Here is a 9,699-nt window from a genome sequence, read left to right as displayed (position 1 = left end):
GTGCGTGGTTGACTTTAATTGTTTTTGGTTCGCTAGCAATGTTTAGTTTGAGATGAACTTTAGCTTTTGAAGATGCATATATGTTCTATGCATAGTTTTAGAAGTTCGAGTTCTGATTGAACATTATCTGGACCAAAATGATGGGATCAATCCTATGCTCTTCGACCTTTAATTTGTATTTTCTTAGTTATAATATTGATACTTAAAATTAAAAATTTTGGGTACTAGTTATAATATTGATACTTAAAATTAAAAATTTTGGGTACTTCTATATTTCTTTTTCTTCTTTTTTTTTATTTTTATTTTTTTAACCTTTTATTTCTTTTTCATTTCTTTTTTTTTTCTTCTGTAATAATACCGCATAACAAAATATGTGGAACTTAATGTTAAGAGTGTTTTTGACCTTACCAAGTTCTTGAATCTGCTTTTCCCTGTCGTCAACTGCATCATTCTGATACAGAATAATTGCAGAACATTCTGATGCACTTGTTGTTCAAGCGTATTTTATTGCTTTGGCATTTAGGTTGGTTCTAGCCTACATTTTTTACTAGGCATATGTATAATCCTCATCGAACGTACAGCATATATATAGTTTGGACCTAAGTGAAAATGGGATTCATCCCTGACCACTAGCTCTATCTTTCATGAAAAACTGGCAGTCTCCCAGACGTGATCTGTGGATTGAAGACCCTTTCGTTCCACTTTTTGGGAAAACCATGGAAGCTATACTGCTCTTAATAATAAAAATAAGGAAATACATCTATATGAGGTTTTAATATTTTATTTGATTGGTTGCTTTTTGATGGAAAATATGCTTTACTCATTCCTAATATTTCTGATTAGATTAATCACCTTAAATTTAATTACTGCAGAAATAAGCAATCATAATGTACAGTAAATCAAAAGGTAAAAGGGTCTTGGAATATGTCATTTTTATGTTCTAGATGTTGACAATTAGACGGCAATTTGGTTGTTAAATTGGACTTCTAAACTTAGAAAGGAGCTAGATTTCTTTGTTAGGTGTATATTTTTTTCCTTTTTAAGTATTGTTTGTTGGTTAAGTGAAAAGGGACAAACTTGCTTAAATTGCCAAGTCCACCGGTTTATATTCTAATAATATAAATGTAGAGCCACAAGCAATCATTTGGTAAAACTGGTATAATAAGGAATTTGACCTCTTCATGTCAATAAGAGCTGCAATGCCCAATGAGGAAAAAATAACCATAATTTTGGCTAGAATTATAATGCAGAAAAAGACTAGGACTTTGTGATGCTGTAGATTTTCTTGAACTGGGATCGGTGGAAAGAGGAGTTTCAGATCCCAATATTCAGAACAGTTAGATCAGAAGCATAATTTTGTGAAAATTATTGCCGGGACTCAATCTGATGAGGTACTTCAAAAAAGTCTATGAAGGCTATGATTGGTGAATTCATGTAATCTTATCAGCAATAATGTAGGAAATATAGGCTTTCCATCCACTGCAACACTACATATTTTCTTTCTCATATTAAATAATATCTTTTGTGGAAGCAAGTTTCTGCCACCATGGCAATTAAAATTGCTTTTTTCATGTTTTCTGATAAAGCAGAGACACGTGGAAAAGAAGTTAGGTAGAATTATGGGCTGAGATTGCCTTTTGGGTTATTAAAATTGAAAAGGGACTTCTAAGATCTTGCGGTGATCAAGCACTTGGCCATCTCTCTGCCATTCTTTCATCTTTCACTGGTATAGTCCAAATCTTAAACCACAGAAAAATTGATGCTTGGATGCAATTGAGAGTATAATAACACTGCCTCAAATTAGTAATAAATAATGAGAATTTTCTTCTTTCCTTTATTTTTTCATAGATCCTTATTAAGAGTTGAATAGGCAGAAAGAGACAATTATGTCTATTTCTTGTGGGGTCTAGTCCAAAGAGGCTCAATGAACAATCAAGCCAAAATCCAGAGGCCCCTATGAAACACATTAGAATCTAATAAACAATTTGCCCTGCCACAAAACAAAAAGACTAACAAATAAATGGACAAAAGCCTTTGCCTCATAGCATCTCAACCCTAGAGAACCTATTCATATATATATATATATATATATTATTATTATATTTATTATGAAAGAAAGAAAGAAAAGAAATCCACACCCCCCCAAAAGAACAAACATCCTTCTTTCTTCTTCTCTTTTTTCCCACCCCACTCTTCCCCCAGTCACAATTTGCATGCTTTTTTGACAGAGTCAAATTGACCTGTAATCAGACAGAGAAAGATTTAAGAATATATTAAGACCTTCTTAATATTCAATTGGAGTTTTTAATAGAACTGCAACATCCATGCCATCATGAAAAATACAATAGGGTGAGTAGGATCTTCCATAATTTTTCCCCACAACAGAAAGAGAGAGAAGAAGATTTTTGGTTATCATTTGCCGTCTTTTTCTTTTTGATCAACATGGAACTGCACCAAATTTAAGTTATAATATATAAATATTTAAATACATATATATTGTTTTTTTAATATAAATGGATGGTAGAGATCTAAGATCCTAGAGCTTCCCCACTTTGAGTAGACTCTAATAATAGGTCCTCTTCCCAACTTTGTCTGGGTGCAACCTTGTCATGAACAGGTTCATAGTCCTGCAAGATGCAGTCAAAATAACATTATAAATCATTCTTTACATTTTCTCTGCCACTATTTTGGTCACCTTCTTCAATAATTCAGAAAAGAAGTTTTATAAAAATGTTTATTGTCACATTTCCTTACTGTTATACTTTTTCCATGTAAAAAGAAATCATCAAGTTCTTTTTGTACCTCCATTTTCTTGAGAAGATCTTCTGCTGTGTTTGCTATAACCAGAATATGTCTTGCAGAACTGTCTATAAAACCTTCATCTACTCCTTTATCAAATAAGTCAAGCAAACTGTTGTAATACCCATCTACATTCAACACCCCCACCTGTTTACAGAATTCAATTATTAAATGGAAAAATAAAAAATAAAAATAAAAGATTACCCTATTTGAAATTAAAGTCCAAATTCCAAATTAAGAAAAAAAGTTCAAGAAAAACGTAGAAACTAAGTCGGGAGAGATCCATGTTTAGTACTGGTTTGTCATGAATCCCTAGCTGAGACCATGTTATCATCTCTAACAACTCTTCCATGGTTCCATAACCACCTAAAAGATTGAAATATGGATTTAAAAAGTTTCAGAAAGGAATATAGAAAAAGTTGAAAAGCATTAATGCTGTTCTACATATATATATATATATATATATACATTTTTTTTTTGGGGTACTGGTGAAACATTTATGTATATAGTACCAGGAAGTGCAATGAATGCATCAGCATGTTTTTCCATTTCTGACTTCCTTTGGTGCATGTCAGCAACTGTTTTCAATTGACCAACAGTCTCTCCTGATATCTGCAAGGTTGAGTTTGATCACTTTCCATCTTTGAAACAACAAGGTTCCTCAGGGAAGTTAAAAAAAAAACAATCATAATCATAAACAAGTTCGTATGAAGAGAAAAGTAATTAACCTCATGAGGCAAAAGAGCTTTAGGAATCACTCTATACAAAACAAAAACAGAAAAAAAAACCAGAATCAAGTTTGTCTTAGTCCTCTCATATAGCAGTTAGCGATTAAAGCAAAAAGGCAAGCCCATTTTGTATGCTTTTGAATTAAGATTTACCCAAGAACATGACAACCTCCATTAAAGACAGTTTGAGAGATCAAACCCATTAGACCTACACTTCCTCCACCATAAACCAAATCAATCTTTCTCTCAACCTGATAAAATGAAACCCAAAATCAATCAAAGAAAAATGCTGCAGAGAAGAAGAAAGATTTATATGAACTGATCAATAGATTTGATTAGTATTTATTACCAGCAATTTACCAAGCTCAAGAGCTGCATCACCAAATACAGACTTATAGCCTACTCTGCTACCACAGAAAACACATATTCTTTTGAACCTTCTTCTCTGTTCATTTGCTGTAGATTTCAGTAGTACTTGTTCTCCTTCCATTGTTCCAAGAATATTCAGACCAAAGGAGAAAAAAAAAAAAAAAAAAAAGCGAGAGAAAATAATTGGAAAGAAAGAAAACTGTGAAGGAAGGATAATACAAGGGATAGTGTTTTGAAAGAAGCAAGAGACACCCTTGGCTTTTGAAACAATATAACTTTTATCTCAAAGACATTTTGTCTGGTTAAACAAGTACTTCTTGTTGGAGAAGACCCCAACAAAAACCCATATTCATTTCTCTCTTCCTTTTATCCTCCTTTTATCCGCTAACTTCTCCTCTCTCTCTCTCTCTCTCTCTCTTACACCCTTGACTATTTATGAGCTTTCTATTGAATTATAGTAAAAAAATTCCATGCCCATTATCTTTCCTTTTTTGTCCATATGAGTATGTTGCATCTCAAGTTTCCAAAGTTCTTCTCTAATCCTCAAATTCTCTCTTTCTCTAAGGCACACATCATTAATGGGCCTGGAGCCCATAAAAAGTAGCCCATAAAAAGTGTTGTCCATACTCTATAGTACTCGGCCATAACTCCTTATCTAAGCCTTAATTATTTAAGATTCAAGCACTAATAGTGAACAATATTTCTCCAATCAGTTCAACTATGTAAGGACTAAATTATAATTGTCCAACTACTTTGGTGATGCATGATTGAAAGTGGAAGACATCACGAACATGTCAATGTACTTTTACAGTTTTTGTGATAGCTAAAATTTATACAATGGTAGGGTTATTTTGTGCCCTATAAATGGGTACACTTTTTAACCAATGTCATGAAGTCATTTTTTTTTTTTTTTTTAAACTCTGGATTGGAAATCTTTTAGAACTTTACAGCAGATTCATGGAAAACAGATGATGATCAATCAAATACCCATAATTGTTTGGACTTGACTTTTGACAATATATCTACTCATTTGGAGACATTTTTAACCTAAAGATAAATTTAATGCTGCCCTTGGTGCATACTTGGCCACCTTGAATGTACGAAATCCTATTAAGATCTTCTTTTTTCTATTAAAAAAATAAAACATGTGGTCAGAAATTCGAGACCAGATTCTTAACTTCTTAAAAGATATAATTGAAGTTTTGTATTAAAATTTTTGCCACCTAATCTTGTTTGTACATATATATATATATAAATATATATAATTTTCTAAAGCATTCTCAACTCAGAAATGGGTGGCACTTCTTAATCCACATTAATTGTCTCTTAATAATAATTTTTGGCTATGAAGTTTCCGACAATTGAGGGTATATATATATATATATATATATATATATGTAGCAATACAAAAATAATATTAATAACTTTACGGTATGATGTCTTCCAAAAAAAATAAAAAAATCTACTTTATCGTATGAAGTATTGGATATGGATGAGGGATATCTTAATTTCCCTAATCATTAATGTTTTAATCTTTTTCATATTCCTGTCTAGTTGGCTCTACAGAGAAATTAATGTTCATGATGAAGTCAAAGTATTTGAAATTGAAATATCCAGAAGATTTAATTATTCAGTGAGTTGTTGAGTAATGATGGTTTTTAATTCAAGGCATGCCGAAAAGACTTAAATAGTCCTTTCAGAAAAAAAAAAAAGAAAAAAAAAGAAAAAGAAAAAGACTACAATAAATCAAGCACATGCATTATAATTAATAAATCAAGCACATGCATTATAATTAATTAATGCCAACTTTATGCTAAAAAATACTAACAACGTCTGCATAGTTTTGCTTAATTAATTAATTAATTTCTTTGGTATTTTTGTTGCTTAATTAATTAGTATATGTTCGGCAGAAATATTATAAATAATGCTTTTACACTAAAGCTTTATCGGTACATCATTTTCAAAAAATAGCTTTTGAAAAGATATTTACTGTTTGGTTCTCAATCAAAATAATTATGTAAATGTTGAATCAATCTAACTATAAACTTGCTTTTGATTTAAAAGTACACGACATTATTTTGGGTAATTATTTATTATGATAAGTTGGTGGTATATTATTGATCATGAGTTAGTATTTCTCTCCGCTTCAAATATAAGTTAAAGAGTAAAACCTTTTTTTTTTTTTTTTCTTAATTTGCTCTTCTTTAAAAACAATTTAAAGAAACATTTTTTTTTTCCTTGTCAACTAGCGTTTGGTGACTTATTTTTTGAGAAAAAAACTTTTGGCCACCCAATAAAGCTTTTGGACAAAAAATAAAATAAAATAATTCTGCCAAACCCACATTTAATTTATTTATTTATTTATTTTTTTGGTAATTAAACCGACACTTAGTTTGATATATAGGAAGAGAGAGCGGCAAATAATTCTTAAAATCAATTTTAGACGGTGAATAGTTTGATTATAATAATTAGTGATTGTTAGATATTCGATTTTGTTGAAATTGTTTTAAATTATTTTTCTTTTGGAATTAATTATACGCTGTAAGACTGTAATTAATCCTTCCTAAATTGTAATTACATATTTAATTTTTTTGCTGCCACTTGGAAACCTCAAACTTATCAGTTATTAGATAATATTTCAGATTTTGAATATCTTTTTAATTAGTTCCCACTTTACATGATAAAAAAAAAAAACACACACACACACACACACACACACACACAACACACCAACATTTTTTCTGAATTTTTTATTATGGTTATTTAACTCCTGAATTTTATCTACAATTGTACTTTAGTCTCTAAAATATTTTTTTGACACGTCGGTCTTTATTAAACTCATCTTTTAATGAACTTTGGTGAATTAAACTTTTATTTTTTATTTTTTTTATATTTTTTTAAAGTTTTGAGACGAGTAGTATATTTAATGCAAAATGTACAGGTCTTGCAAAAGTGTTTGATTTTTTAATTTCATTATTTCTTTGTTACAGTAAGTGTGTTACATATGACTAAAAATAAGATTAAAAATTAATTTAATGATTAAAGTGCACCAAAAAATAAAATTTAGTGACCAAAAATAACATAACACTAACCATTTAATTCAATAAATAAATAAATAAATAAAATAACACTGACCCTTTTTATTATTTATTTATGTTTTGGATGGAAAGAAGGATTTTTTTTTTTTTAATATAGAAAAAATAGCTTCTTTATAAAAATAAAAATGAAAGAAAGAAAAAATAGCTTCTTTATAAAAATAAAAATGAAAGAAAGAAAAAATAGCTTCTTTATAAAAATAAAAATGAAAGAGAAAAAAAATAGCTTCTTAAACTGACTACAACCATAAAATAAAAAAGAAAAAAGAAAAAAAGAAAAAACTTCTAAAGCTGCAAAATAAAATCTTAGGCAATCTACCAGAATATATATAATTGGTAATGTTATAGTATTCAAATATTTACCAAATTTATTTATCAAATAAAATGAAGCAGATAATTCCAATGATTGAGTATTTTCATCTATGGTTATGAGAGCATGAATTTTTTCTTCGGAGCGGAAACGGACATGGCTAAAACATATTAAGATCGGCGTAATCGCTCATACGGACATATCTATCCAAATAAATTTTTTTGAATAATTTGTAAATTAACATTTTGGGAACTCTGATATTATTGTATATATAAATTATTCAACTATTTTTACAATATACATATACACATACTAAAGAGAGAGAAAAAAATTTTAATTTTGATTTCCTCCTAAGATGAAGAGCAATTTGGAAAAATCCTTCCTTTCTTCTTCAACATAACATTCTTACATGAGGCTTCAAGTCTATCATGATGAATATAATCTGTTTCAGGTTGAAAATCCACATCTTGCAAGAAAATCCCTTGACATGGAAAGTGGTTGCTGCATCAAATCTTATTGCCACTTCTGAATTGCTGGTTCCTTTGATGTTATGGTAATCCACATTGCTTATATGCACAGCTGAAACCTGCAGCCAAATACCCCCAAAATTATTGGTCACATATACACATATATATATATATATATATTGATAATTAATTCAATGCTTAAACTAATTAAACCAGAAGATAAATCAACTATTTGAACTTTTGGATTTTGGAGTTTTGTGGGTTTAATTATTTAATAATTACCTGTTCTGAACATGGTTCTATCTGATCACAATAATATTGATCTATGATTATTGGATTGCCGACATTCAGCATTGTGATATTTTGAAGCCTTATATTTTTTGCAGATCCAGACCCTCCCTGCAATTGGCTTTTAATTTGCCCGAGACTATAATAAGCAGAGAAAGGTACAAAGGAAATCAAAAGTAAATTAACCTAAACAATATTAAACATCAGTTTCAATATATAGTTTTGGTTTTCTTTATATAGTAGAAAATATTGAATAGTTTTGGTCAGCCTTTGTGTTTTTTTTTTTTCGGTTACTTGAAACTCGGATTCACTGAAACCAAAAATCAAGGCTAGGTTTCCAGAGTTACATTCTCCTAAATCATTCCAACAGAACACGAGGCCGGCAACCGATTCAGATCCACAGGACCCAAGAAACATTGTTCGGCTGCCCATTTACAAACCAAGTGGGCCAACATATTGGCATGTCAGCCTTTGTATGTCAGGGAATATATATGTATATATTTGTTGCTATTAAAATGAAATCAATAATAATTCGATAATTAATGAATACAAGAGACTTGTTAACTTTATAAGAGTTTTGCCACCATATCCTTCCATTGCCATCAAAGACTCCACCACCTTCAACTTTAAAGTTGTGAATCTTTTGAAACATAAGCCAATTTCCTTATGTTTGTAATCTGATCGGTTTTGAGAAGCTATGATTGTCCCTTTGATCTGCTTAATTAATTATATAAACAAAAAAATCTAACTTAAATATTCTTAAAACTTTAGTAATCAATAAAACAAACACGTTCTAGTATATGTGCATGAGAGTAATCAATGCATGCACAAATTAACACACCTTCATTGTGAGATCACCACATTTGCAAGGACCTGAGAATTTGATTGGCTTCAGCATATAATTGTTGTTAGGAACCACGAGAACTACTCGATGATCTTCTGAGGCACAAGCTCTATCCCATGCTTCCTTGAATGCCCCAAAAAACCAAAAAAAAAAAAAAAAAAAAAAAACTAATTACTCAATAAAGTTTAAAATAGAAAAACAGTGAGTTTACAGCATTAATTGACATGGAGCAATTGTTATGTACCTTACCATCATCTATTATTTCATCACCTGTAGCTCCAAAATCAAGGACATCAAATATCCTAGGCTTTGTTGAAGGAATTTTGTTTGCTGAAGAAAACCACAATGATAAGATCTTGCAAAGATCAGTAACATGGGACTCAAACTTGAGCAAGCCTTCATAGGCAGTCTCATTTCTACCAACAATAATATTTCTGTCGCTGTTGCTATTATGATAGCAGTTTACTGGAATGCTCATGGCAAGTACCTCTTGTTCATGGCTGAAGGAGGACAAGGAAGAAGAAGCTAAGAATATCACAACAAGTGCTAGAAGAAGAATGATTTTTAGGTACTTCTTAATTTGAAGTGTTTCATCTTTGGATATTGAACAAGTACCTTGAAGTACAAAAGCTGGAATATTATTGGCATCATGAGAAGCATTAGGGAATTTTTTGTAGCTTTTCATGAAAGGAAATTTCATAATTCCTTTCTTTCTTTTTTTCTTTTTTATTTTTTATAATTTTGTCTCTTTTCTTTTGGTTTTCAAATATTTCCCATAGTTTGTTGAATTGTTAATGCC

At 30.3% G+C, this 9,699-nt stretch overlaps 1 protein-coding gene across 1 annotated transcript; it reads right to left on the bottom strand.

Moving 5' to 3' along the window:
• Window positions 1–2,281: 2,281 nt before the first annotated feature.
• On the bottom strand, window positions 2,282–4,338 carry LOC107417551 (cytokinin riboside 5'-monophosphate phosphoribohydrolase LOG1). The gene is made up of 7 exons (XM_016026158.4): window positions 3,877–4,338; window positions 3,681–3,778; window positions 3,528–3,558; window positions 3,312–3,411; window positions 3,095–3,165; window positions 2,803–2,946; window positions 2,282–2,627 (listed from the first exon to the last, which is right to left on the bottom strand). The coding sequence occupies exons 1-7, from the start codon at window positions 4,015–4,017 to the stop codon at window positions 2,529–2,531; spliced, it is 684 nt and encodes a 227-aa protein (XP_015881644.2). The 5' UTR covers window positions 4,018–4,338; the 3' UTR covers window positions 2,282–2,528.
• Between the last annotated feature and the right edge of the window lie 5,361 nt (window positions 4,339–9,699).

The sequence above is a fragment of the Ziziphus jujuba genome, chromosome 2 (assembly GCF_031755915.1).
Source record: "Ziziphus jujuba cultivar Dongzao chromosome 2, ASM3175591v1".
In the NCBI taxonomy this organism is placed as follows: Eukaryota; Viridiplantae; Streptophyta; class Magnoliopsida; order Rosales; family Rhamnaceae; genus Ziziphus; species Ziziphus jujuba.
This window is presented reverse-complemented; position numbering and strand designations above follow the sequence as displayed.

Excerpts from the sequence above, each read along its gene's own strand:
- LOC107417551 (XM_016026158.4), bottom strand. The coding sequence starts at position 4,017 with ATGGAAGGAGAACAAGTACTACTGAAATCTACAGCAAATGAACAGAGA. Across the intron at positions 3,412-3,527 it reads AAGCTCTTTTGCCTCATGAG|ATATCAGGAGAGACTGTTGG; the intron begins GTTAATTACTTT and ends TCAACCTTGCAG. Across the intron at positions 2,947-3,094 it reads TAGGGATTCATGACAAACCA|GTGGGGGTGTTGAATGTAGA; the intron begins GTACTAAACATG and ends TTCTGTAAACAG.